The sequence below is a fragment of the Amphichorda felina genome (assembly GCF_050947745.1).
Source record: "Amphichorda felina strain 45539 chromosome Unknown scaffold_7, whole genome shotgun sequence".
Taxonomy (NCBI): Eukaryota; Fungi; Ascomycota; class Sordariomycetes; order Hypocreales; family Bionectriaceae; genus Amphichorda; species Amphichorda felina.
Window position 1 is genome coordinate 474,379 of NW_028145043.1, and position 27,754 is coordinate 502,132.

General features: G+C 54.8%; 7 protein-coding genes across 7 annotated transcripts; 2 read left to right on the forward strand and 5 right to left on the reverse strand.

Annotated features, from left to right (window-relative positions):
* Positions 1–149: 149 nt before the first annotated feature.
* On the forward strand, positions 150–4,563 carry ACO1O0_006951 (exocyst complex component Sec3-domain-containing protein; the record flags this gene model as incomplete). The annotated part of the gene is made up of 4 exons (XM_083196328.1): positions 150–267; positions 327–2,419; positions 2,470–3,596; positions 3,648–4,563. 4 exons carry the CDS (start codon positions 150–152, stop codon positions 4,561–4,563), a joined length of 4,254 nt encoding a protein of 1,417 aa, XP_083047536.1.
* A 271-nt stretch (positions 4,564–4,834) lies between these two features.
* Positions 4,835–7,781, forward strand: ACO1O0_006952 (uncharacterized protein; the record flags this gene model as incomplete). Its single annotated transcript, XM_083196329.1, has 2 exons — positions 4,835–4,839; positions 5,033–7,781. The coding sequence occupies 2 exons, from the start codon at positions 4,835–4,837 to the stop codon at positions 7,779–7,781; spliced, it is 2,754 nt and encodes a 917-aa protein (XP_083047537.1).
* A 662-nt stretch (positions 7,782–8,443) lies between these two features.
* UFD4 (putative ubiquitin-protein ligase UFD4) lies at positions 8,444–14,022 on the reverse strand (the record flags this gene model as incomplete). Its single annotated transcript, XM_083196330.1, has 4 exons — positions 8,444–8,640; positions 8,896–13,773; positions 13,843–13,943; positions 14,009–14,022. 4 exons carry the CDS (start codon positions 14,020–14,022, stop codon positions 8,444–8,446), a joined length of 5,190 nt encoding a protein of 1,729 aa, XP_083047538.1.
* Positions 14,023–16,033: 2,011 nt separating this feature from the next.
* ACO1O0_006954 (thiamine diphosphate-binding protein) lies at positions 16,034–17,438 on the reverse strand (the record flags this gene model as incomplete). The annotated part of the gene is made up of 2 exons (XM_083196331.1): positions 16,034–16,807; positions 16,857–17,438. 2 exons carry the CDS (start codon positions 17,436–17,438, stop codon positions 16,034–16,036), a joined length of 1,356 nt encoding a protein of 451 aa, XP_083047539.1.
* Positions 17,439–18,185: 747 nt separating this feature from the next.
* Positions 18,186–19,645, reverse strand: COQ5 (2-hexaprenyl-6-methoxy-1,4-benzoquinone methyltransferase; the record flags this gene model as incomplete). The annotated part of the gene is made up of 4 exons (XM_083196332.1): positions 18,186–18,843; positions 18,898–19,187; positions 19,351–19,443; positions 19,478–19,645. 4 exons carry the CDS (start codon positions 19,643–19,645, stop codon positions 18,186–18,188), a joined length of 1,209 nt encoding a protein of 402 aa, XP_083047540.1.
* A 617-nt stretch (positions 19,646–20,262) lies between these two features.
* On the reverse strand, positions 20,263–22,584 carry ACO1O0_006956 (DUF2433 domain-containing protein; the record flags this gene model as incomplete). Its single annotated transcript, XM_083196333.1, has 3 exons — positions 20,263–22,091; positions 22,148–22,286; positions 22,576–22,584. The coding sequence occupies 3 exons, from the start codon at positions 22,582–22,584 to the stop codon at positions 20,263–20,265; spliced, it is 1,977 nt and encodes a 658-aa protein (XP_083047541.1).
* A 1,747-nt stretch (positions 22,585–24,331) lies between these two features.
* Positions 24,332–26,317, reverse strand: ACO1O0_006957 (uncharacterized protein; the record flags this gene model as incomplete). Its single annotated transcript, XM_083196334.1, has 1 exon — positions 24,332–26,317. One exon carries the CDS (start codon positions 26,315–26,317, stop codon positions 24,332–24,334), a length of 1,986 nt encoding a protein of 661 aa, XP_083047542.1.
* Between the last annotated feature and the right edge of the window lie 1,437 nt (positions 26,318–27,754).

Below are 27,754 nucleotides of genomic sequence, written 5' to 3' on the forward strand. Positions count from 1 at the left end.
AACCCCCTACGTATCACCACGTAATTCCACCGCCGACCCTGCAACCCTCACTCGCCGACGCGACTCGCCCCGACAGCTGCCTCCGAACATGATCCCCCGGCCCTCGCCCGTCTCCTCCTCTCCTTGGTGAACGGTCCCCAGCCTCGCAGATGGACCGCGCAAATGGAGCTGGTCCTGGCGCGGGCGCCTCTAGGGCCGAGCGATTCGAGGACGAGAAGCGCCGCATCATCGAGACGTGCTTCAACAAGAAGGACCCCGATGGCTCACGTTCGTCCGCCCGTCAACTACCTACTGCTGCCTCAAAGCTGACTTGTCTTGTGCTGCAGTTCAGGAAACCTACATCACCCACATCCGCATCACCGAGTATTCCACCCATCCCGCCACGCCGCCGCCGCCCCAGGCTCGCACTCCCGACTCTCAGAAGCCCCGCGTCATCATCATCGCCGTTCGCAAGTCTGGCCGTGTCCGCATGCACAAGTCTAAGGAGAACCCCAACGGCACCTTCTCCATTGGCAAGACCTGGAACCTTGACGACCTTTCCCGCATCGAGTCCTTTACCGGGCCTAATGTTCCCTGGGATCAGAAGGAATGGGCATCCGACACGGGCTTCCTCGTCATCCTCGGGAAGCCATACTATTGGCAGGCCCAGACCGACAAGGAGAAGAAGTTCTTCATTGCCTCCATGATTAAGATCTATGGCAAATATACAGGCGGCAAGGTTCCCGAGCTCGCGGGCTTTGACCCTAAGGAGATGGAGCAGGTTATGGGCGCTGGAAAACGCCCAGCGAATCCAGCGCAGAGACCAAGCCAGCCAGGCAGTTCTTCAACAACACCAAGAGGCCAATCCCCTGCTTCAACGCCAGCTCCGTCGGAGCCTCCGCCAAGATTTCCCAGAACCGCTCCCGTCATTCGGCCTCCGGCGAGCAACAATGGATCTCCTGCGGGCAGTTTCGATTCCACGGTGTCGAGAGGAAGACCACCCATAAACAGGGTCGCTCAGACTAACAAGAGTCAAGAGTCGGTGGCCACTTCAATCGGCGCGAAGAGCGAGGATGCAGCTAGCCTCCCTCCTCGCTCGCGCAATGGAATGGGAGGCCCTGGTGCCTTCGGGCGCTTCGGGGATCCTCCTTCTGAACCATCGGAGCCACCAACAGCACCTCTTCCGCAGCCACCAATAGCACCTCTTCCGCAGCCACCGACTCTATCTCCCCAACATTCTCAACCACCGCCTAGGGCCCCCAAGGGAGAACAGCCGCCGCCCGAGAGGAAGCGCCCACCGATGGATCCTACGCGCCCTCAAGACCGAGACCTGGTTCCTCCGCCGCTTATGAGCCAGGCCCCCAAACAGCCCGTCATGCCCCCGCCGCGGAGCTCTGAGCGCATGTCACCGCGCAAAGACTCTCTAAGCCAAAGGTCCGTCGCGTCGTTGGCTAACAGCGTGGCAGACCGCAGCACGCCCCCACCCGCCATGGCTAGCCTGGAGCCCAAGACACCAGAGCAACCCAGGACTGAAATCCCCAAGACTGAACCCCCTGCTTCAATCAAGAGCCCCTCTGTCACCTCACTACCGAGAAGCGTCCCGTCAACACCTGCTACGGCAACCGAGGCTACATCGCCCCCAGAACCGCCACCCGTGCCGGATGAAGAGACACGCCCTGGGCTGGGTCCAATGATCAAGTCCAAACGATCCAAAAACGAGCTTGCGGGGATTTTCCGAAAGGCTGCATCGGCAGCGACTGCTTCCACTGCGTTCAAGCCTCGTCCAGGTGGCGCTGGAGAGCGACTCAGACAGCTGGCGCAGCAGCAGACGCAAAATAAGGCTGCCGATGAACCCGATGGTATCACCAGCGTCGTGCCCGCGCCACCGCGGCCGGCACCAAGCGATGATCGGCCCGCCTCAAGAGAAAATAGGGTGCCAACTCCTGAGCCTACGCCTCCTCCAAAAGCTCCTCAGCGCACATCCCATGTACCTGAGGTCAAGATTTCAGTGCCTGCTTCCAGCCGTCCTTCAACCTCCCAGGGCCAGCCCAAGGAAGTCCCCAAGGAGCTAGTCCAAGCCCGGGAAGCCGAAGCCGAGCCTCAGCAGCCGCCCCGCCGATCGGTGGCTACAGGAAACGATGCCAAGTACCTCCAAAGCCTCGGTCTCGATGCGACTATTCTTGACACCCGAAGCGACGAGTTTGGACGCTGGCTGGATTACTTTGGATGGGTGCCCGGAGAGCAGATGCAGACGCGCAATATTGACGACATGAAGGTTGATCTGGAGCGTGAGTTGAACAAAGCTCAAGCGGGCGGGTGGCTCGCTCGCTTCGAAGAGGAAGACGAGCGAGTAGACGCCATCAAACAGGGAATTAATCTAGCCATGGCGGAATGTGAAGAGATGGATAATCTCCTAACACTGTATTCTGTTGAGCTCTCGGTAAGTGTAGCTGCTACCCTTCGTTGCAATATCATGCTAATACGGGACAGACTCTGTCAGAAGATATTGCCTACATTGAAGCGCAGGGTCAAGGTCTGCAGGTACAGACTGCAAATCAGAAGCTGCTCAAGAAGGAGGTTGAGTCGCTACTCGAGACTTGCGCCATCACATCCAATGACTTGGAGGCCCTTCGGATAGCTCCTTTTGATAACATGCGGGGGCTGGAGGACGTCGAGTCGTCCTTAGTGACCTTGTACAAGGCCATGATCAAGATGGATCCGACAATTGGTGGCCATGAACCAGGCAAGACCAACGCAGCCATGGATTCGGATCAGACGCTGGGCATCAACAGCGATTACGGCAAGATGAGGATCGTACAAGAAAAGAAGGAGATGTACCTTCAGGAGAGCTCATTCTTCATGCGTCGGCTGCTCGAGTTCATGCCCCGGCAATTTGACCAGGCATTTGCCGAGACCAAGAAGGCTATGGAGGGGGCCTTGTCGAAGAAGGTTGATCCAAATCATCATGAGGCCGGTCGCGAAATCTTGTGGAAGTACAGCCCGCTCATGCTGTATGCTCGAGATACCGACCTAGATAACTGGAATCGCCTTGTCCAGCAGTACCAGGACAAGGGCCAGCCGATCTACAAGCACGAGTTCCAGGTTGCCATTGCGAGCTGGCGTAGGAATGCTCGGAAGATGACTGGGGAGGAGGCTGAGTTGCTTTTCACCTCTCAAGTTGAAAAGCAGCATGAAGGCATGGCGACAGCAGCGAGGAAGGCTACTGTGAAGCGAAGCCAAACGCTTGCCCGGGCCTTGCGGTCGCCCCTGGGAGATGGCAGCAAGGTGGAGAGACAAAAGACGGGGAGCGATAGTAGAAGCTTCCCGTATGAGGTCTTCGCCGGTGTCCTGGATGACTTGCTGCCCCTCGTGGAAATGGAGCAAAACTTCATCATTGACTTTTTCCATGCGACAACTCTGGAGCAGGCCGACTTCCCCGACGCCGTAGCGGCATCCCGACCCCGTGATCGCCGGGGTGGTGATCTGAAGCGACACCGCCTGATGGAGCCCGATCGCGACCTTGCACGGCGGGTGACTCGCTCCATGGAGGTCATCTTCTCTTTCCTGGACCAGGAGCTGACGAGGCTCATGGAGTGGGTGATTGGACAAGATCCTCTGTAAGTAACTCTCTATCTCATGCTTCTGTATGGCGCTAACAACCCACACAGCCAAGGAATTGGCGTACTTGTCACGGTCGAGAAGAAGATGGCCGACATTGCGCAGTCCAACCAGGACTATCTGAATACCATATTCCAAAAACTCCATGGACTCCTCCTCGGCCGATTCCGGAAGTTTGTAGACGACCAGATCCGCGCCATTGAGGAGACCAAGGTCAAGATCAATAAGCGAAAGGGTGTCATCGCCTTCATGCGAGTCTTCCCCAATTTTTCGACGGCTGTGGAAAACATGCTTGCCGATGTGGACCCGACGCTGCCCATTCGGCGAACTGTAGACCAAAATTACGACCGCATGCTCAAGTCCATGTTTGAGTCGCTGATGGTCATCGCTCGCGAGAACCCTGCTGTGGGCGTCACCGTAAGCGGGGCAGACCCCGAGGACAAGGAGGCTCTCAACTTCCATATTCTCCTAATTGAGAATATGAACCACTTCCTCGAGGAGATAGACACACGGGGGCTCGAGGTCCTCGAGGTGTGGAAGGACAATGCGACCACAGAGTACCATCAGCATATGGGCCTGTACCTCAACGCTGTGATGCGCCGCCCGCTGGGCAAGCTACTGGACCACCTGGAGAATATTGAGGCGCAGCTGCAGACGGGACGATCGCCCTCTTCCATCGCAGCGCAGCCTTCCAACTCCAAGAACATCTTCAACAAGGTGCTAGGGGCGTACGACTCCAAGGAGGTGCGCAAGGGCATCGAGGCTCTGCGGAAGCGCGTCGAGAAGCATTTCGGCGACGCGGACGACCCTGGTCTGAGCCGTGATCTCGTGACCAAGGTGGTGAGGGAATGCGAGAGGTTCTATGGAGACGTGGATATCAGGATCGGACGGGTCGTTACGGATATATACGGCGGAGACGTGCTCTTTGAGTGGCCGAGGGCGGATGTCAGAGCCGCTTTCCGGTAAGTCCAGGCATAGGAATACTACCAAGGTATCCAATGGAGGGGAGCTGGAACTTGAACAATCACCGTTATGTGTGTATGAGGGGATGAAAGGGTTCTTCCAATAGAGAGCCCTGTATGAATCGGTATGAGCGAAGAAGCATCTCAGGCCTCGTTGTAAACGTGGCATATGGCCATAAATCTGAATTCTGCAATACAGGAAGTTTTTGGTTATTCATTTATTTGATCAGCTTGGTCGTCCGCGTGTCATATCGTTAAGGCGCTGAGGCCGAAATATGGGGTACGAAGTACGAAATACGTCATGCGGCAAGACGCGCGCCGGCCACATAATACATTTACGCGCGACGCGTCTCCCCTTACCTACCGCGTCCCACTCTGGCCACCAACACTCCACCCACCACGTCAGTTGTGAGGCGACTTGGAACGACTCTAAGTCCGTCTCCCGCCATAGTTCCATAATTCGATATTCCCAGTATTCAACACCAGCTCCATGTGATCCCTCCCATAATCAAACTCATCATCCCCGAGCAGCCATCCCCCATGGCACCCGAAACACGCTCCCGCGGCGTCCCCCCACCGAGCCGCGTCTACCACTCCACCCCCGCCCTGCAGCAAGCGCAGTTCCCCCCGCGGCGCCGGGAGGATCAGAGGCGGCCACGGGGCGCGACGCCGGCGTCGTTGACCAGGAGGGACCCGAGGCAGAAGACGCTGACGCAGATCGACTTTGTGTCGTCGTCGTCCCTGTCGGAGGCGGCGACGGTGGTGCTGAGCGATAGCGAGGAGGAGGAGTTTGCGGCCGCGCCAAGCGCCGACGATAAGGAGAATGAGGGCCCTGCAGAAGATGAAGAGGACGATGAGGAGCCCGTGCCGAGTGGCAAGAGGAAGAGACGGTCGAGCAGCGTGAAGGCCAGCACTACCACCACTATCACCAAAAACCGGGGGAAGAGGAGGAGGACGCTGGGCGACGAGGCCGAGAAGGTTGTAAAGACCAAAAAGAAGGACGCGTCGAGGCGGAAGACGGTGGGAGACACACCGAGCTCCAAATACCACACCCAGACCCTCACGCAACTCCTTGACAGAGAGGAGCTACAGCTCATCAAGGACTCTGAGGACGAGGCTGACGACGGATTCGAAGACTGGTATAACGTACCAGAGAGCCCGAGTCCACGCCCCAAGCAACTGCCGCACGACGACCCCCCAAGCCCGGCAAAGCACCGCCGATCCGCCATGAAAGATACAAGACGGGAGACATCCCGCCAGTCCTCGGCCGTGCCGCAAACGCCCGCCAAGCGCACCATCCGCTTCGAGATTCCGTCGTCGAGCCAGCAGTCCACGCCCACAACGGCCAGGATGCTAGATCGGTACGGGCCGCCAGATCAGGAGAAGCCCTCGCCGTCTGTGAAGGGGGCCAAGCAGGTTCCAGAACCCGTCGCGGAGCTGCCCGGGAAGCCTAAAGGGACGACATCTAGGAGGCTGGTCATTGAGGACTCGTTTGCGACAGATAGCTGGGGCTCCGGCGGCGGTACGCCGCCTATTGAGGCAACGCCCCTAAAGGATATCACGGCGGAAGTCATAGGGGCGGCGCCAGCTTTCAGGAGGGAATCTTCGTCCATCGCAGAGGGCATGAGCACACCTACAAGGCCGAGACGACGAAGCGAGAGCGCGGAGCTTGGTGAGAAAACGCCAACGAAGTCGTCTCTCGGGAAGAGCCTGAGGAAAAGCTCAAGAAAAACACCTTCGCCCAAGAAGGTGTCGGTTGGCGGAGTATACGAGATTCCGGATTCCGATGAAGACGATGGCGATTACACGGAAGCGGAGCACGAATTTGAAGAAGCACCAGGAGAGCCCAATAGCGACGCCACGGAAGTGGAATCGACCCATCCCAGCGGAGAGGAACAACACGGGGGTGATGATATTGAAGAGAAAGACGATGGCTACGTTGCTGGCCCCGAGACGCAGTTTGCCATGAATGAGCTGGCCTCATCCGTTGACCATCCTTCGAGACCAACAAAGGACCAGTCATCCACAGAGCCGCTGGCTTCAAGTGTTGGGCAGACACCAAGGCCACAACAATCCCACACACCCACCAGGTCAGCTTCTTCGACTTCCGCGATCCAACCACTGCCCTCTCAGCAGCTCCCTCCACCTCAGCCAATACCTCAGACTCCTACAAAAAATACTACTCCTCGTCCTAAGCCACCCAAACCACTCCGAAAACCACTCTACCATCTGCCCCCATCAAGCCAGACGCAGCTTGAGTCCCAGCGCGTCCCGCTTGCCACGATCCAAGGCTTCGGGAAACCTACCAACCGCACCGATGTTTTCCTTCCACTTGCTCTATCCACTATAAATCTCCTCGCCAGCGGACATCAAATCAAGTTAGAACTCCCCTTCAAGGTCCCCTCTCTAGTGGCGCGCTTCTGGCTCTACGACGGCTCCCTGCTCCGCTACGCCGCCTGCGTCGAACCCGGCGAGGAAGAGTGGACTCGAAAGGGTCGCCTATGGCGGTATCACGTCAACCAGCTGTATGAGCTGAATAACCCGATGGACGAACAGGATACGAAGGAAGAGGGGTGGCTGGACGACAATTACCTCAGGAAGCCATACATATACCTGCCACCCGTCGGTGTCTCCCAGCTCCTCGCCAACCTCCGCCACGCCCTCTTCGGCAATGAAGATGACGAGGAACAAGAGTCACAACAGCAATTACTACCTAGCAGCAGCTTCAGCGTCTCCCAGCAAGTTGAGGCCCAGCTACGCGGCGACATTGCCGACCACCACACCCAGGCGCAGCAGCCACAAAGCGATGATCAATTCGACGACGCCATCCTCGTCCCCTCCACCCCTCTCAAAGACAGAAGTGCCCAAACCCCCAAGGCCACAAAGCCACTCATCCCCCCTTCCCAAGCAACCACCGCCTCCCAGGCCTCTACCCCTGAGGAGCAATCGCAACACCCACCACCACCACCACCTCCTCCCCCTCCGCCGCCGGCGCCGAGTACATTCCGCCGCCCCCCACTGCCGCAATCCTCCAGTGGGCTCCTCACCTTCCCAGACCAAGACGGCTCTTCGCCGCCTTTTCTTCTCTCTTGCTCCAACCTGGACGTCTCGCTCCACTCATCCCAGCTTTTGACAAAGAGCCAGATGCTACCCGACAGCCTCATCCGGGATGATGCCAGGATGCCACCCGAGATATGGGACTCGGACGAGGAACAGAATTAGGAGCGCTATTGAAAGAGAAATGTCAGAGATTGGGGTTCCGAGACTAGGGGCCCATCTTTTTATGTTAATAGATCATTGTTATGTCAATGTCCGGAAATTATAAGAGATCCAGCCAAAGAGCGAAGAGCAGGGCCTATGGCAGCATATGCAGGACCATTGTTGAGTTACAACTAGTTACATAAGACAGACGAAAGTTACGAGCCCATAAGTCAACGAAGAGAATTGGAAGAATCGCGCCCAATTCGGTACATGAAGGTAGTTCGCGAGCAACCAGAAGATCCCAGAACCAATCATGACGATATTACGAAATGGAACACTTCAGAGAACACATTTCAACCTGCAACTCCAAAATGCTTTATTCCAGTCTATGGGTACCGTCATTAACTAATACTTAGCAACATGATAATATTCGCCGGAGCGTTGCATGAATTCGCAAAAACCCCTTCAAAACGATGGCAGATAAACCCTGCGCCTTACTGTCCCTTCCATCCTGCATGCACAAGAACTGTCCCGTCTATCTCGTCTTTCTGCCGTCATCATCAATCAGGCGTTCACCGTGTCAACTGCAAGATAAAATACTCGAAATGGGTTTAGGATCAGCGACCATCTTGGATTTGCCAAGGCTGAACGGCTGGCTCCCCCATAATCATTTGTCGTTTGTCTTAGGATAGGTGGAATGCACCTTGGCCTTCCTTCATGGCTGTACAGAGCTGCTTCTTCATCGTTTCGATGGTGCTGTAGTCTGGAAGCTTCAAGTAGTTCACACATGTCATGACGCTAGGTAGGTAGTCATCAGACATGTATGGCTCCTCGCTTGGTTTGCAGACCACAGTAAACATTGGGGTCAAACTCTTGAAGCCTAAATGGTACATTAGCCAAAGTCCACAAACAAAGCCAACAGGGTTCACCGACCTCCAATTGGCAACTTCGGGCTGCCTGTAGTGAATTGCAAAAATTCGCGACGTTCAGTTGAGTCAAACTCGCTCATCACATGCAGCAAATTGCGCACACTTCGACTGTCCATGTTGTATCCGTGGTCCGCCTTGATAGAATCCACGAGCGCTAGGTGGTGTCAGTAATGCTACCAGAACACAAATTGATACATTCAACTTACTCTCAAGAGACCAGTCTTCGTCCGCTCTTCCAAAAAGGTTGACTAGTTCATCAGGTGTGAAGGCACTCAGCGCCGAGTATGGGAAAACACTCGAAAAGCCGGCACGGAAGGCATCCACCTGGCGGCGAACACCAGAGCCCAGGGTTACATCAACTACCTTTTCCAGGTAGGACCCAACATTGTCGATTGTGACGCGCTTGTGCGCGCCACCATCTTCAAGCTCAATGTCAGGATAGCCAGGAAGCGTGAAATCCAAGCAAAGATCGTCAAGCTTGACATTGTCGATAACAATGTTGTCCAGATCAGCCACCTTCTGCGCCGCTGTCCGATTAGGGTCCTCGTCGATCTCCTTCTTGGCCAACTCAAAGTTCTTTATTGTCATGAGAGAGCGAGCCAATCCAGGGTCAACCATCTTCACGGACGCCAACGAAGGCTTGACTCCAGAAGAAGCAGTTTCCCCAATGCGGAAGAAAACTGGGTTGAAATGGATGTCGATTATTCGGGAATCAATCATGGACCGAGCCACAAATTTGCCGAGCACCCTGAACAGATGAAGGATGCGCTCACCGTTTGGTGTTGATGCTTCCTGGTCGCTGAGTGGCTTAGGGAACAGGCCAGTCTGCCCCGACACGAACTCATTCGACGCAGAATGCTCCATATCACGCCAAAGCTTCAGCTTCTTCTTAGAGAACTCCAGTGAAACAGTTGAGTAGAACTCCAAGGTAGGGCCGAGACCAGTGCCGACTTCCTCGAAGTATTCTACCTCCAAAATACTCTGCGATGCTCCGTACAAGTCCATGACCTTGATGGCCGATTCCAGAATCTTGCTTCGAGAAATACGCACCTTTTGTCGTTGTAAGCGACCAAGGAAAGGCCGTTCATTGTAGCGGTCACGGCGGCTATCCTCGTGGTTCTGCGTGCTCTGCCATCTCGCCATGGACCGCGCGTATCCAAACGAGGTTGACTGGAGGAACAGGTGTCGAGTCTCAAACGGGAAAAGGAATGGGTAGAGGCGCGCTAAATCCTCTGACCAGCCAGGAAGGCAGTTGCTAGCAACAATCAAGGGCTCTTCCAACTGCCGATTGAGCTTCGCGGTGAGTTTTGTGTTCACGAATTGTGATAGTGGCTCCCGATGTAGATCAACGATAGTTTTTCGTTTCTCGATCAGCACGTCCTCGATGTTGGCATTTAAATCGTGCAGAACATTCAACAACTGCAGGATCGATGCCGTGGTAGGGTGCTTCGAAAGAGACGCCGGGATCCCGCCCTCTGACTCAGGGTCTGCCTCAGCGCTCGACAAAGAGGCTTGGGACTCGGGGGGTGTGGGGCCTGGAACCCTTCGAAACTTGACCTGGTAGGTGGCCGACCAGACACTACGAAGAGGCGCCTCCTCCGAGTTCGCGTTTGAGGTATGAACGGCACGATAGATGGTAGTCTCGTTCGGGACAACCTTGCCATCAAGGCTGAACTCAATATGCCAATCCTGGGGAGTTGATTGAAGGGCAGAGGCATATGACATTGCTCTTGACGACGACGATGCTGGTGTTGGAGTGCCCTGGGCCGCTGCTAGAGGACCAGCAGAGCGGTTTGCCAGACTGGGTCCACGAGGCGTAGAGACCCTGCTCCCATCTTCCTTGCGGGCGGTCACGTTGCCACCAGTTGCCACCTCCATGTTGACAGCCGAGGGGTCAGAGGGTGGCTCATCCTCCTCCATGTCCTCCTGCAATTCGCCAACAATGGCATCCAGAGCGCTGGTATCGCCCATTTCGTCGTCTTCATCGTCGGTCAATTGCTTCTCGTCTGCGCACTCCAAGGTATCCTGTGCACCACCATCGTCTTCCGGTGGCGGGCGGGCAGGAGGCGATGTCTCGTCGGACGCCGCTTGCCGACGCGATGAGCGTCGGAGTACTCCTGTATCCCGAGATGATTCAGGCAAAGAGTTAGGGCCTGATGGAGTTTCGGGTTGTGGAAGGGACTTGTTCGTTGACTTTCGAGCAGAGCGCGAACTTGAGGGAGTAGGCGCTGCGGGAGGCGGAGGTGGCGGAGGGGCAGCACCAGTCAAGGACCTGGCCCCGAAGGCTGACCGGTCTGCTAACCTTGCTGCTGCCGCGCCACTCAGAGACAACCCTCCAGCGCCAGCCATGGCAGCCAGTGCCCTGGACAAGCCATCTCGCCGTGAACCACGAGGTCGATCGGTCAGGCTAATTCGCGGCCGGAGATATTCGTCGAGCGACTTGAAAGTAGCAATCGCATGAATCGATACCATGATGTTACGGTACGGCTTCGGAATGTCCGAGTCATCGTCAGCCATAAGACGGAGGCGAATTTGCTTCCCAAGCATTGAGGCTGGGCTACTGCGGCTGCCGTCAAAGGTATTCTGGTGCACCGTAATTACCTCGAAATGCTCAGATCTACTAAGCAGGTCTTGTAATTTGTGGACCATGACGCTAAATGGGGTGACTGGCGAGTCCGCAGTCGCCGTCTTGGGTTTTGAGCGCACCATGTAACCCATAAAGACCTCCAGGAAGGTAGACTGTGCTTGACGCGTCAGCTCTTCATCGGGGTTGCTGAAGACCTCAAGAAGAACGCGCACCAGGCCCGAGGCGAGGAGTTCGGCACTAGTTACACTCTCAAGTACATTGGTGTCAAAGTAGGAGGCAAGCTTGACGAACAGCTCACGGCCATTGGCAGGGGATAAGTCGGCAGCGGTTCTCTTGAGGTAGAAAGCCTCCAGATCAGCCGCAAGGCCGGATAGATCTTTCAATATTGCGTTCGCCTTTGCCCTCATGTCCTGGCCTCTGCCCTCGCGCTCGTGAGTCTCCACAAATTTCTTTGCAACATTGCGGATACGGGACTTCATTGATCGAGTGTCAAATATAAAGCGTCGCGGTACCGGAGCATCCAGAGACATCGTAGATCCCCGAGAGCTAACCGGCGAGCCGTCGTCTGGATGATGGTCGGGGTCATTCTCCTCGTTCTCGTCTTCATTCTCCTCCTCCTCCTCATCATCATCATGATCATCTTCATCTTCCGAGGTCTCCCGAGGGCTATCATGATCATCTTCGTGATCTGAATCATTATTCATCTGAACTTTGATATCAGAATCAGGTCCCTGTGAAATGGCGTTGTCAGGTTGCACTTCTGCTGTGTCTTCGCCCTTCGCCTCCGCTAGCTCCTCGTCGTTTGCTAGTGACGTGATCTCAGATATAACACCTTCGCGGTAGAATTGGTACCGGTAGATATCATCAAGTCGGTTAAGCAGCAGCTCGGTGGCCTGAAGGCCGAGCATGACGAGAGTAGGATGATCCTGTTGAGAAAGAATAGAGGCTATAAAAGAAGCGTACGGAACAGGGATCAAAGCCTCAGCAAGGATATCCCTGTCCAGGTTCGACAGCATTTTGAGCTGAGCTGTGAGGACGCGCTGTCGCACCCCCAGATTGACAGTACTAGAATAGGCATCCGTCAAAGTGGGGAACAGGATGAGGGCGAAACGCCGAACCTGGTCCTGGCATTCTTTAAGAAGCTCGATTCGCTTATCATTGTTGTCCGTATGGTGTCGGCGGCTCCTACCTACAGCGCCCGATGCCGATGACGGAAGCTCCACGAAGTCGCCCGAGGTGGGGTCGGCGTTTCGGGGTAGGCTAGGGAGAAGCTCACAGACGACGTTGAGAGTCTCCATTATCTGTTCACGTGGGCGATGAATAAGAGCCTGCATGATGACCACACTGTCTAGTTTCGAGGCCACGTCTTCGGTACCACTCGGCGGAGAAACACCCGTGAGCATCTGGTAGAGAGTCTCGACGACGTTGAGTTTGAACAGTTCAGCCGAGAGTCGAGGGCTAGCCCTGGCTGTGAGTGCCAGAACACGCAAGAACTGTGTGTGAATACTAGATCCAATGAGGTTGGTGGTCCCTGGTACCAGCAAACGCAGCACCGCGCGAAGCAAATCGACGCTGACGAGCTCCTCGAGTTTTGCAGGTTGGTACCCAAAACAGTCCACAATTCCCGATACGCAGAGCGACGCCTGTTCGACAACACGCTGGTCGCTGCTGTTCAGGACGTTGAGGAGTGTGGGCATGACATCCCGGACCACGCCAAAGGAATCTTGTGGAATGTTGCGACAACAGTTTGCCGCTGTTGTGACTGCCGTCCTTTGCGTACTCGTGGCAAAGAAATCCAGATAGGACAAGCAAGCCGTCAGGCCACCTTGACGGACGATGCTCTCCGGGTATTCGGCGGAAATCTTTTCTAAAGTGCTTAATGCTTGTTCTGCGAGATCAATGAAGGATATCTCAAGCAATTTTTGGCAAAGGACAGGAACTGCGCCACCATAGACAACGTTGGACACACTCGCCGGCAATGCCTCCATTAGATTTGCAAGGCAGCGACAAGACAAGAGCATGATTTCTGGGCTCTCTTCCTTGTTCATCAATGCCACAAGTTCCTTGACCAGAGCGTCGGGGGAGAACTGGCCTGACAGGTTGTCTTCGTTGGAAACCAGTAGAATCTCCGAAAGTTCTTGTAGCGCTATCAGCTGCACAGAAAGATCGTCCTGCCGCAAGTTGTTGAGAAGATCTCTAAGTCGAGATGAAAACCCTGACATCATGCCAGTCAACGCTCGCAGTGTCCCAGAGAGGCTTGCTCCACCTGGACCGCCAAAGAAGTCGTCTTCGTCGTCATATCCCCTGTCTTCGTCGTCGTCCCCATCATCGTCTTCATCACTATCTTCGTCGGTGTGATGAACGGGCGGTGGCGGTGGGGGAGGGGGGCCTGGCTCGCTTGCCTCCTCTGTGCCCGTCATAGCAGTGTCTAAATCAGAAGGATCGCTATCCCTCTTTGTTCTCCGTGCTGAAGACGAACCAGTCGTAGGTGTCGATTCTAAATCATTATCAGTCATTGAGTGCCACAAATGGGAAGAACACGGTGATTCATATTGGCACAACATACCATTCACATCAGGTGCGTGCTTCTTGCTTCGGCTCGACTTCCTACTAGAGGAGGAAGACTGAGCCGCCTGCTCGGAGGGATTAGCCGTGCTGGAGATGCCACTGTGGATGGGAACGTCAGCCATCATCTACAAGATAATACCCGTCCCAGCAAGGTATCAACATACTCGGAGCTATCCATGACGTCGGGAGCCTTCCCCTTCCTCGTAAGCCTGGCGGTAGCAGGAGCGGGAGGGTTCGCTAGTGAACCACCAGCTGGGGCGGCTTTTTGTCTCTTGGATCGTCGGCCAGAAGATCCGGTCTGTAAAGTCGAGTTGGGGGGGGGTTTAGAGTCGCTGCTAGGGGCAGTTTTTCGCTTTCTAGATGATGGGGTCGAAACAGCCGTGCTCGGGGCGTCGGCAGAAGCAGCACCGTTCGATGCTACTGCAGCAGAGGCAGTAGGCCGAGAAGAAAGGGCTGCCTGGTTGGCCGCTTGACGAGCCGAAGATCTGGTGATTCTGGAAGACATGAGTGACCAGATCTTGAAAGTTAGGGGGACGTGGTTGGTGGAAGGAATAAGGTGATGAATGGGAAAGCGGAGCAAGGTTAAGTCAGGCCGGTCGATAAGGGAAACAGGTGCCAGAAAGCTGGCAGTGGAAACAGGTGCCAGCAGGTGCCAGCAGGTGACAAGGTGGCTCTTGCAATACGGGGTAAAATAAGTGTTGGGCAACGGTTATTGGCAAACAGAATAGCAGTGAAAGGCTGCGAAGGCTGCGACCGGTGCAGCCATCGGTGAATCAAAGGTACGGTTGTACGGCTGTACGCATGTGCGGATGGTTGTTGCTCACCTTTGAGAGCCGGTGGGCGACGCGGAAGGAAGGCGCACTTCGTTATCGGCTGCCGATGTTTGTTCTGCCATGCCCAGACTACGCCATCAGGAGGGAAGGCACGAAGCTTCAGCACGTCCGACCAGGTATGGGAACGCTGTCGGTGAGGCAGGCTGATGGATGCGGGGATAGCGGGAGCTCTGATGTCGATACGTAAGTATAGATAGATAGGTATCGCTCGTCTAGCTCTATCGATAAGCCGCCTGGTCTTCCTCGTCGAAGCTTGTCTGATTCGTCTTGTATCGACCCGTTCGTTCGTGGCTATGGGACGGTCGGGGGGATCGGTCTCAGGTTATGATGGGAGGAGAGAGTAGGAAACGGTTAGAGACGTTTGTCCTTATGGCGAAGATGCGGAACTGGCGCGGCGTGCCGCTGCCCGCAGGAGGCGGCGCTTGCGGCGACACACCTTGGCAGGAGACACAAAAAGCGAGACACTGGAGCTATGACGCCTGATGGAGACCTTGGCATTAGGGTGGGATTTCCTTTGCATAGCCCAAATACTTCGTCGAATAATTATTATTTGATCCAATTCCATGCTAATCATTGCATATAATTCTTTTTAAAATATTTTTCCTTTATTACCCAGCGTTGTGGGCAGTCCCCGTCCCAAACAGCGTTTCGCTTTTTTTTTAACCCTCAATCTCGAAGATGGCTAGGGATGCCTGACTACCGTCAGGTATCTATCCGCGGCAGGCTCCAGTGCGGATTAATAAGAACCTATGAATGTCATCAGGGTACCTTAAGGCAAGTTGGCGACTGAATGGTGACTATGATTACCTGGGGTGCCCCCTCAAGGCTCTGAGGTACCCAGCATTCGGGTAAGAGCAACTAAAGCGCCGAGGTAGTACAAGAAAATTCCTGCGACAGCCAAGATACAGTGCTACATCATCCTCAGGCAATGTCAAGGGGCCTCGAGGCCGGTTCAGGCATGGAGGCTGCGAGACAACGCATCCACTCCATGGGGGCACCCCAGCGATCGATCCCACGTTGGTTGGGCCCTCACGCCTTGCCGAACCCGGCTGGGCTTGTCTCGAGTATATGTTAACGGGGAGACCCTTCGTGTCTTCACCAGAGAGCCCAAATGGCATCATGCTTCTTTTATTTTCGAGTGCTTTTGGGGGGCCCGCATGTTGTATCTCACCGTCCCTGCTCACCCGACTTTGCCACAGCGTGTCTTTTCACGGGTGTCAGTAATCGCCGTTCAAACACCAACACAGAATGCTACCAGGTACCCAGGGGTAAGGAAGGCAGTGTCCTCTTCTATTTGAATGAATTCATGCTACTATGTACTTCGTGCTTAGCATTGCCTAGCATCTATCCCCTCGTCTACTCCTTCAGGCTATCCATGCCACCCTCATACTCGCTCACGTCGTACTCATCCGGGTACTTCTCCATCAACTCCCTCAGTTGCTGCATCTGCGCCTTCAGATCCGGCGTCAGCTCCTCGTAGGTATCCTCAAACATCGTCCGCAGTGGCGGCTTCTTCTCCTTCTCCGCCTCGCTGATCCCCTTGAGGATCTCCTTGCGCAGCCGGTCCCGCGCCTCCTTCTCCTTGGCGTCATCCCACATGCCCCGGGCCTCCATCCACTTCCGTAGCCGCGTGATGGGGTTGTCTCGGCGTTTCCAGTCCTCGACTTCTACGCGCGCCCGGTACGCGAACGAGTCGTCTGAGGTGCTGTGGTGTGAGACGCGGTAAGTCATGGCCTCGATGAGAACGGGCTTGCCTCCGTCCTGCAGAGCAAGCTCGCGAGCCTTCTTAACGGCCTCGCGAACCGCCCAAATGTCGTTTCCATCAATGCGGATAGTATCAACACCGTATCCAATGCCTCTGCTGGCAATGCCATCTCCGCGGTACTGCTCGAGGGTCGGTGTCGAGATGGCATAACCGTTATTCCGGCAAATGAAGATGATGGGGCATGAACGGGTAGCGGCAATGTTAAGAGCACCGTGGAAGTCGGCACCGCTTGCGCTACCCTCTCCAAAGTAGGCCACAGTGATGAGAGGCTTCGCGTCAGGGTTCTGCAATCGCCTCAATCGCTGAGCATATGCGTTACCTGCTGCGTGTGGCAGCTGCGTTCCCAGAGTGGAAGAGATGGTGTGCTGGACAATGTTAGCAGTGCTCTCAAGAGTCCCCTATCAGCCGACTCACAATGTTCAGCTCCTTGCTTCCATAATGGACAGGCATGTTTCTACCCTTTCCATTATCCTCCTTATTGGCAAACAACTGCGCCATAAACTGCCTCGTGGTAAAGCCCCTCTCCCTGTAAGCACCCTGCTCTCGGTACTGGCAGAAGATGACGTCCTCTTTGTCTAGCACACTGGAGCTTCCGATGGGGACGGCCTCTTCTCCAGCGCTAACCATATAGAAACTGAGGCGGCCCTGCCTCTGCGCATCAAACATAATGACATCTAATATCGAGATATAAAGCATATCTGTGTAGAGCTTGACAATGGTTTCCTCGGGGATGTCGGGCTCGAAGGAAGGGTCCACGACGTCACCATTTTGATCAACGACCCGGTACGTGGGCAGGGCCGTCCATGACTGCGGCGTCTGGAAGTCGAGAGAGTTGGTAAAGGCACTCTTTACTGCGCCGGGGAATGACACGTAGTCAGAGTGAGGTCGCTGGGCGACACTGCTGGCGGCGCGGATCGAGGTGGAAATACACGGCGTCGACGGCTTGGCCAGGGCGACTCTCCGCAGAGCCACATTGCGAAGTGCACGAGACCTCATCTTGAATATGGTATCCCAGGTAGCGGAAATCTTTCAATTGAAGGGACCGCTTGCTTGGAGAGTGAGAACAAGAAAGAGGTCGGCTCAAGACAGGAAGGTTAATCCCCGCGAAGGGAGTCTGATCACTAGCATCAACAAGAGATAACGGGTTGAGCCGAGACAACCCGCCGACGCAAAGCGAGCCGATTCAGACCGCGCGCCGAGCACCAGCCCAGGTCCAGCCACTTGGTTGCGCCTATAGCGAGCCGGGATTAGGATTCAATGGAGCTCTTATTTATGCTGGTACAATTATCTAGCCCTTATAGGCTTGGGGCGTCCAGGATCTTTGCCCACCATCTGGTCGGTCTCTTCACTATCGCAGAGTGGGAGCCGAGCACCCCGCCTCCACACTGTTATCGATAATTCCCCCAGGTCTTATGCCGAACTAAGTTAGCTGGCGTTGGATCCAAACCTCCATTACCCGCGGAGTCACAAACCCGACGCGAGCCCTGGCCAACCTTCCGTGTTAAATACTACCTTACGCAAAAAGACGGTCGTTAGTTTCTGCAATGACTTGAGCTTTTCTAAATCCGGTATTATTCCCCCACAGAGTGTCCTCCGAAAGCAGAACCTCAGAGCCTCTGCGATAAATAGACCCACAAATAGTGTTGTGGTTGACAAATTGGTCGAGTTCCACCGGACTAACGTGAGATTATATCTCTATTTTACAATGTTGTACAATATTCTTAGTAGTAGCTACATTTCCTTTCAAAGAGGCTTAATACCTCTGTGAATGGCAGCAATCCCCCCCGTCAAGTTCTCATACCCCTCCCCGGCAACATCGAACCCAGCCTCCACAATCATGTCCCGGAACCGCTCTTGGCTCGGGAACCGCTCGATGCTCTCCACCAGATACTGGTAGCTGTCCCTGTCTCCCGCAACAAGCTGCCCTATCATCGGGATGGCGCTAAACGACCACTGCTTGTACACGGCGTTGAGCAGGGGTAACTGGTCGACCTTAGAGAACTCGAGGCACGCAAACACGCCGCCCGGGCGCAGGATACGGTGCGCCTCGCGAAGCGCGGCTGGCATGTTGGTGAAGTTGCGGATACCGAACGCCACAGTATACAGGTCGAGCGAGTTGTCTTCTATCGATGAGGGGAGGGTCTCGGCGTTGGCCTCGAGGAAAGACAGCGAGGACTGCTGCTCCACGGGCAGTTCTAGGGAGCGGTGGCGTCCAACCTCGAGCATGGCAGGGTTGATGTCAGAAATAGTGACGTGGATGTTGGGGTTGCCGTTGTAGACGTGCGAGTGGTGCAGCATGCGAAAGGCGATGTCGCCAGTGCCGCCCGCGACATCGAGAACCTTCTGGGGCTGGCCCATGGGATTCGTCGCTCCGGGATTCAGGGAGGAGACAAAATAGTCCCTTTGCAAGCGTTAGCATCTGCAAAGTCAAGTAACGGATTGTTTGGAAACGTACTTCCACAGACGATGTATCCCCAAGGACATGAGGTCGTTCATCTTGTCGTAGGACTCAGCGACATTGGTAAACACCCCGGCAACTCGGCCCTGTTTCTCTGACTCGTTGATGGTCTCATATCCAAAGTGCGTTTTGCGGTCGCTGTTCGTAGATTCGGACGTGTTGAAGCGGGAAGCCGAGATGCTGAATTGGCGCGTCGAGACACCGCCAGCCCGCACGGGAGCACGCAGAGCGCGGGCGCAGCTCCTCAGGACCGGTCGCGCAGCCATGAATATAGTAAAAGCTCCGGTCTAGGAACTTTGACCGACTAAAGAATGACTGTTGGGGGTTAGCCTAGGCTTTGGATCCGGAAGTTCTGGCAAGGCTGAAGTTGGAAATTTGCGATCGTCCGACATGGAATGTGGGGCACTTCGATCCCTGTTCAGCCTCGGGAAGACTGAAGCTACCACGTACATTATACCAGCATTCCCCATCCATCATCCATGTATCGATCGCCACAAACTCGCGTGGTGCATAGTAGTTGATTAGGATACTTCCATTAATAGTCTGTGCCTTTGAAGACTTACTCGTAGCACTATACCGTCTCCGTCGCGGTCGTGAAGTGAGCCGCCTCGTGCACCTTCTGTCGGTAGTTTAGGAGCGTCTTCGCAAAAAGTCCGACCTGAGTTTTGAAGAGCCAGCAGATGAGGCCAACAAAGACAAGGACCCCCAGCACAATGAGAGCAGTGTTGACCGCTGGAGTTGGCATAGTAAGGGCGCCAAGTTTTCCTTGATAGGAACCGATATCAAGTCGAGGTTGTTGGGAAACAGGTTGTGGTAGTTAGTGCGTTGGGTGGAAGAGTTTGACGAAGTTAAATGTGAAGAGGACTGCATCATCTCGCTTTTATCTTGCCCGTAGCTTCAAGTTATATAGTGATCATAATGTGAGATAGTCCACAGTTTGCCCATAGCGACGCCACTGCCAGCTGTAACGGGCCGTTGACAGCTGCGAGCCTTTTGTAGTTTGCCAGGATTCCAAGCATACACATACATTCATCAGGAAATGGAAAGACTACAGTAGTTAAGATCGGTCGGAATGACCAATTTTATTCTCTTCGCAACTAAACTCCAGACAACTCGGGGATAAAGCCAATTCCTCGATGTCGAAGCGTCCATAGCCCCGCATCTCATTAGGTACATACATAGATACAAACGCAACGAAGTCCAACGGCCACGCAGCTTTTCCATTCTCCAGCCACTGTCACAGGTAAAAAGAAGGTTAAAAAACGCCGCGAGGCTCAAACGGTGCTATAAGTCGACGAAGGCGAGCGGGAGTCGCCGCCCCAGTGGTTCCCATGGAATCAGTCCGCTGCGCTAACCAGCTTATTACTCCACGGCAGGAGTCGAGGGCCCAACGGCAGGAGAGGAGGTACCGGCATCGCCCTTGATACCTCCCCTCCCACGCCCACCGCGCCCCCGGTCGCCGCCACGACCTCCACGGCCTCCACGGCCACCACGACGGTTGCTTTCCGAGTCGCTGGCGCCCCCGGCACTACGGTAACCGCTCGAGCTGTTGGCTCCCCCACGACTGCTGCTTCCCCAGTTGCCCGCTCCGCCACGGCTAGCAAAGCCTTTCCCCTCGCGGTGCTGGAAGATCTTGACCAACGGCTTCGATCGATCCTCCTGAGTGCGAGTCTTGACATCTTCGGGTAGTCGCGCCATGGCAGCATCACGCTCCTCAGTGGTCTTAAAATGGACCACCTTGTTCAGGGCACCCCACTTCTCAACCTTGATAATCTTAGCCTTGTCCTCCTCGGCAAAGAGGTCCCGGCATTGATCCTCGGCGCTCACGTTCATAATGAAGAGACCGATGATGTCGGAGAGAGCGCTCTTGGGAGCAGGCGATAGAGCGGGTTCGGGGCCATTGGCAGACCCATTAGCTGGTGCGGGGGTCTTTTCGGTTTCCTTCCCCTCCTGTCCAGGTTGGGGGGTTCCCGGCTTCGGGCCCGACTTGGACTGCTGAGCCGCCGAGGCTTGACGACTGGGCGGAACTGGGGCTGAGTCCGGGGCAGGAGGAGCCGCCGCCCCAGCAGTGGTTGCGCTGGCAGGCGGAGCAGGAGCACCTCCTGGCTGCTGTTTGGCTCCTCGGTGCGAGAAGTTGAACCCCTGAGCCCGCATCTCGGTGCCGATCCGACCATCCTGTATCTCCAACACAAGATATCCAAAGGCAGCATCCGCGAGGTTGAAGTTCCACATATTCTTGAAAGCACTCTCGTCAACCTGACCCAGAGCTGCCTGTCCAGCCACGGGACCTCCAAAGGGATTGCCGCCAGCTGCAGTGGTAGGCATCTTCTCCACGATTTGAAGTGCGTTCTTGAGCAGGTTCTGTTGGGCCTCGTTTTGCTGAATCGCGGGCTCGACCTCTCCCTTGACCGTATCCCAGACATCGTTGAACGATGCCTTAGAAGCAGCGAGCTTTCCACGGTAGTGATCGAGTGTGGGGTTAACACTAAACTCATTGTATGAGCTGCCATAGCGGAAGTGAAGACCAGCAGATATCGAGAAGTCCGCCTTCAAGGTCACAGAAAGCTGATTCAGAATACCCTCACGAGCAGGGGAGGCGTGCGTGACGAAAACTCGTGTCTCGGTCGGGTCGTAGACTCGGTGCGCGGTGTCGACTAGCTCTCCCATCTGCAACAGTGTAGTCCACATAGTACCCTGACCACCAGCAATCGTCGTACGACCCTCACCGTTGTCAAAGAGCTTGTGCATCACCACGGCACCTCCAAGTCCTAGTAGGCGCAGCTTGACACCGCCGATCTCGAGAAGCATCGAACGCGCTTCATCGATGATATGCAGATTCGGCACTTTATACTCGGCAGATCGAAATTTCTCGAGAACACGGACATCCTCACAGGCGCCCCAGACGGTGTACACCGGCACATCGAGCTTGAGCTCACCGCTCAGGAGAAGCGGAAGTTCAGAGAGTGGAAGCTCGCTTGGGGAGAATCTAGCCTTGACCGGGCCGCCGCCGCCTTGTTGAATTGACTTCTTGACGGGCTCCGAGATCAGAGGAGAGTACTGGGCGACATGCTTCAAAGTCTTCTCAGCGATACGCTCCAGTGATGTGTCATCGTAGAATCCGAAATCGCCAGTGTGGATGATGTGGTCGGCTCGAGCCTGCTTTGCAAGATCATTCAGAGATCGTAGGTTTCCTGATCGGTGTTAACAACCCTCTACATCAAAGTCTAAAACGACATGGTTGTCCCACCTCGAACATCGGCTATGCACAGAACTCGGATCGGCCCAGTCTGGAGGACACGTCCTTGGTTGGGCAGCAGAGGTGCCGCACCCGGGGGGAGGCCACTTGCACCGTTTTGGAGGTAGCCCTGATTGTTGTACGGTCGGGACTGATTATTGTTAGTGGATGAGGATTTCCCTTTGGTTAATATTTTTCGAACACGAGGGCAACGCTGGATGTAAGGCATGATGAAAGTTGATGCCATTTGATCTTGAAGTGCCAACAGAGAATGCCAGCCGAGGTGCCACCAGAAACATGGCGACGAGGCGCAACAGGCCGAGTCAAAATGCGCATCACGGCTGCTTCTATATTGTTCTTTTTGAGAGGGGAGGCGCGGATCGAGGATAGGGGAGCTTGGGAAGGTGGAGGTAGGGGGAGGCCGGGGGGGCGCAACTCACAGTAGCCATTCTATCGTCAAAAAACCAATGCGCGCGCGGGATAGCAGGAGCAGTTGTCAAGGTAAGAGGTTGAAGAGGTCTGCGGTAAAGGGAAGGGGCGGGGAGGGTGACGTGATGGGTATCAAAGAGAAAGGGGATGCGAGGAAGGTGTGGTGATGAGGTTTGCTTTCCGCAGCTTCGCGAGCAAGCAAGGCTGTATGGGCTCACGCTGGGGCTCTGGCTGGAGATAATTTTCTGGTTTGGAGGTGCCCCCAAAGTCGCGACGCCAGTCTTTGCCCATTACAGCTTAGCCCGGGATACACTTCCGCCTGGAACGAGTTCACCTCAGTGCTCATCACAGCGAGCTTGTTGCACCTCGCTTAATCTTCGGTGCTTTTTCAACACTTCCCTAGTAGTCATCTATACTCCGTACTACCCTGAACCAGCCTCATCAACCACAATTGATTCATTAAAACTCATTCAAGGCTTTCTTCTAAACTCAAATATTGATGTTTCTGTTTGAGTTTCGAAATTCTGTGAGTAATCTTCCCTGAGCGCAAAATGCTTGAGTGTGAGTACCCACCCGCGTTTGCAACATGAGATAGTAGTACCTAAAATGGGACTAATAGTAAGGAACGGAGTACATTCATGGTGACTTGAATAGTACCTACATACCACATCAGAAGACCTCAAAAATAATAAACGTGGCCTATACGTACTGGGTAGTGTACAACAAAAGGGAGGAACCTACTCTTTCCCACTAAAACCAATGAAGTATACTCATGATGCGCCGATTCCGCTAGCTGGCCTCAGACCCCAAACGGCAAGCAATCATGCCTTCCCAACTTCGCGGGGGACAAACCATCGACTACAAGCCCAGCACCGCCAATGGCTGAGAGAAAATTTCGAAAGTTTGTTCATTTTACATCTGCCTGATATCCTACACCCAGACTTGCTTGGCCTCCATTGCGCCTCATAGCCGGAACAAGCCCCAAGCCCTGACGGGCGACCAACCGTCCCCAATGACCTGCCAATGCTGTCCGGGCTCATGCTTGCACTTTTCATGTGCGATCTCATGCACACTGTACCTCCCGCCAAACCCTACTGCAGAGTAGAAAAGGGAAACAAAAAAGGGAACTTGGAGTGCGTGATCATCTTCAGAAGCTGACAAAGAAAAGATTATAGTAAAGCAGACAAAGGTGCTTTCACGCTGTGCTGTGCTGTAACCCGTACTCATCTCCGTCGCTATTCCCGACCAAATAATATGTGTGTGCATGTATGTATGCATGATCGGTGTTGGTTCTTAGCAAATCCCAGATGCCATCCTCGCCAAAGACCCGATAAACTCCGCCATATGCTTAGTACTCTTACTTCCAAGAGTATTATACACAGAGATGCCAAAAGGCCACTCCTTGACTAGAGGAGAGGATATATATAGATGTGGAAGCAGGCCCGCCATTGGTAGGTCAGAGCCAGTTGCTGTCGTCGGTATTACTACCATGTAGTCACCACATATCCTGGCCTCTGTCGTCACGACGATGATCACCATCATCATGATACTGATAGTAATTCTTGTCATCGTAGGCATCTTGTGAATCGTATCCGTAGTCTTGACGATGATGCTGCTGCTGCTGATGTTGATGATGGTGGTAGTGGTGATGATCGGACCCATGTTCATCCTCGTAAATCTGAGCTTCGTCGACGTAATCGACCGGCTCATCGGCCCCAGAATCAGCGTATTGCGCAGCAGCCTGCTCCATGTCAGCTGTGTACCATATCATGGCGCCTTGGCGTGTCTACTCACCCGATGATAGTCATAGTCGTACTGGTCGAGACCCTGGTCATCTTGTTCGTTCTGCATCATCTGCTGCTGTGCCAGATACTCCTCTTCTTCCCGCTTCCGGCGAGCTTCCTCTTCTTGGCGTTTCTGCTGCGGCGAGATAGGTACGTTCATGTTTGGATGCATTGCCTGGACGATCGCCAGGTAACTATACATGAAATTGCTCAGCAGCACCTGGCTCAGCAACGGGCGCCGTGGGTTCGCTAGCTTAATATGCGCCATGCGGTAGATGGCTCTCTCTTCCAAAAGAGGGAACCGGGTCCAGTGATAATCCACGTCCGGCTCGAGAGCCTTCGGCATCGGTGGTTCCGAGGGTACACGAAGATGCTGACTCTTTTTGCTGTTCTTCTCCTTCTCTTCCTTCTTCTTACTTCCGCCAAATATGGAAGAGAAAATATTGCCGTCCTTTTCTTTTTTCGAGTCGCTCCGGCGATTGGTTTCCTTCTTGCGTTCCTCCTGAAGCTTGGAGTCTACTGCGTCTCGATCTAGCACGAAACTTTCGCGTCCTTTGGGAGCCGTCTTGTCGATCGATGTTTGGATAACATCTAGTCTTACATTGTCCTGTGCTTTTTCAACAAGAGCCTTCGTCTTCGACTTCTTGCCTTCGTCCTTCTTCTTGTCTTCTGTGGAGCTTTTGAACCACTTCCATGCACTCCCAGAGGATTTGGTTGAGGAGGCGTCATCGTCGCGGTCCTTCTTTGACTTCTTATCGGTCTTCTTCTCCTCATTCATGGTGGGAATGAATGTAAGGCTGTCGGTACGAGACGAGCCGCTCCCGGGGAGAGGTGATGGCCCGCCTGTCAGTTGATCGTTCAAATTTTGTGACTGGGCATGGGGTGGGGATTTCGACGTATACTGTTGTTGTAGCGGCTGATGCACCTGGCTCGTGGTAGAATGACCCGCTTTGCGTCTGCTGGACTTTGGAGGGGGTTCGGCTACATGAGGCTCTGGTCGGTAGTCTGACTGGGATGTCTTTTGTGACGCGGCTCTCTCTGGAAGCCTGGTTGTTTGCGATTCATCGTGCGCTTCTGCTGGCGGCTCGGTGATATGTATGCTCATGTTGGGAGACGACGCGGATGCACTTCGAACTGGAAGATTTTCTTGATTGTGCCCAACGGGAGCAATGGGAGGTATCGTAGGGCGTTCTTCGGGGGGCGGTTGCGATCCTTCAAGAGCAGCTAGGGCGTCTGGTGACTCCTGAATAACCATGCCCTGTGGCCGACGAATGGACCGCGATGGTCTTGAGAAGCTCTCTGAAATCGGCTCGGACTGGACCCTTGTGAGACCATGCCCCGGCGGAGCATCGGGCATCGGCGGAACCCCCTTATCCCCAGATTCACTCTCCTGGTGGCGATGTGCTCCTCGTCTCGATAGGGCTTTGTCACCAGAGCGTAGACTCCCGCCTTTGCGGTACGTGGTGCGCGTAGATCTGCGCAAGCCCATACCAGGAGCCATCGGAAGAATAGGCATGTCGTCCGGGCTAGTCTCTGAGCCCTCTGGCAGGGCCTGTGTCTCTTGGGCAAGCTTTTGCACGGTCTTGGTAGGATCTTTGACGAGATCATCAAGACTGAGCTCGCGATTATGCTGGCTTTGGCGAGATCGCTGTCGTTCTAGTTTCTCTGCACCATCAACATACCTGGAAGCTCCCTGACCCCCAGAGTTGTCGATCTGCCGTGAGAGCATAGACTTTTGCCTCTTCAGAGAACTCCCCGAACCTAGCGATGACATGCTAGATTCACTCCGGCTCAGACCTCCATCTGGTGATAAAGAATCTCTTGACCTTCTCCTGATCGAGTTGACACGGGTCTCAAGGAAGGATTGGAACTCCGTGGGGGCGAGCTCGGGGTGAACCCTCGCAGGTACCCAGAGCAACCGGGATGGATCGTTTTCATCGTCGTCGCCACTGGGTGCAATTACGGGCATTTTTGACAGTGCCATTGGCGGCATGTCTGGGTCCTTGATATTACCAACGTCCATAGACATCCGTCTCAGTGCCTGTAGATTGCTCAACTCCTGCGCGATATCATTTGCGTTGTCGATATTGGTGAGGGTAAACTGTGAAGTAGCTGGATCCGCCTGCACATCACGGAGAGATACCGTCGGCGAGCGAGGGGATCTAAGACCATTATCGTTCGGGCCGTTGCGCTGTGTTGATATCTGGACCGGGACCGTCTGAGCTTTTCTGAGCGAGCCCTGCTCGACTGTGTGAGGACCAGAAACCAGAGGTTGGTCAGTCGCCGACCGGTTGAGTGGTCTTCGGGTACTTGTCGACTGATTGTCTAGGCTTGGGGACATTGTCATAATCTGCTCTTGCTGGGCCGAGCTGCCAACGAAGCTGAGAGGCCGTCCGGCCTCACCAATCGGGTCGTCCTCATCTCCATATAATGTCCCAATCGCTTCGGTAACATGGTGGCTAGGATCGGAAATGGAGAGTTGGTTGGCATGCCCACGCCGGCTAGCAAAACTGCTTCCAGCCTGTCCACGGGGTCGAGGTGAGGTCTACATAGTATGGTCGGTTAGTCCGACTTGGTTCAGATCTGCATCTGCTTGCTTTGATTTGGGGGCTCTAGAGAATAGAGTAGGGAGGAAACATAGTACAATGAGACCTTGCACTGAGCCTCTCCCCGGAAAAGCAGTGTACTCCCGAATACCACGTACCATCATTGAGGACAGGGGCGGGCCTCAGGGAAGGCCGGGACGGCGCCGAGAATCCCCTTCACACGGCCTTCTGTGGATGCCAAATCAATGATAGACTTCCAGCCCTCTCATGAGTAAGACAGCGCCACAACGAGGTGGGCGCGAGCCAGTGGCCGAGGCTTTCGATCGAGTGACTACACAGGCCACCCTGCACCTCCTTTATGGTCTGGTGGTTGTAACCTGGTGCTATCGTCGCATGGGGCCGGGTTTTGTGAGCGGACGGACAGTAAAGGGGAGGTGGCCGAGAGGTCGGACGTCGTATGGCAGCGGAGCAAGCCACTATGCCTTCCGGTCGAGAATATCGTCGCGTTCGTGTTGTTCGGGCGACGCGAAGGAGGGTGATGTGGTCGCGATTTGTTTCGTCAAGAAAGATACGGACAAGCAGGTAACATGGGGGACAAGATGCTCTCACCAAAGGGCGGCAGCACCCCGTCAGTACCTACTGGGATGGGCCCCTTTTGTGGTGACAGAAATACCTGGGTCGATAGCGCAGGTGACTGCAGTGCGGGCTAGGGGAATCTGGGTGATAACTGACCCTGAGCCTGACAGTAGCGGGTATTAATTCTGTCAGGCCTTCACCTCCTGGGTATTCTGCTCCGCATTAGCGCGCATTCAGGACCTCAGCAGGCCACCAATGCCCACCACTTAGGACCCGCTAAGAGG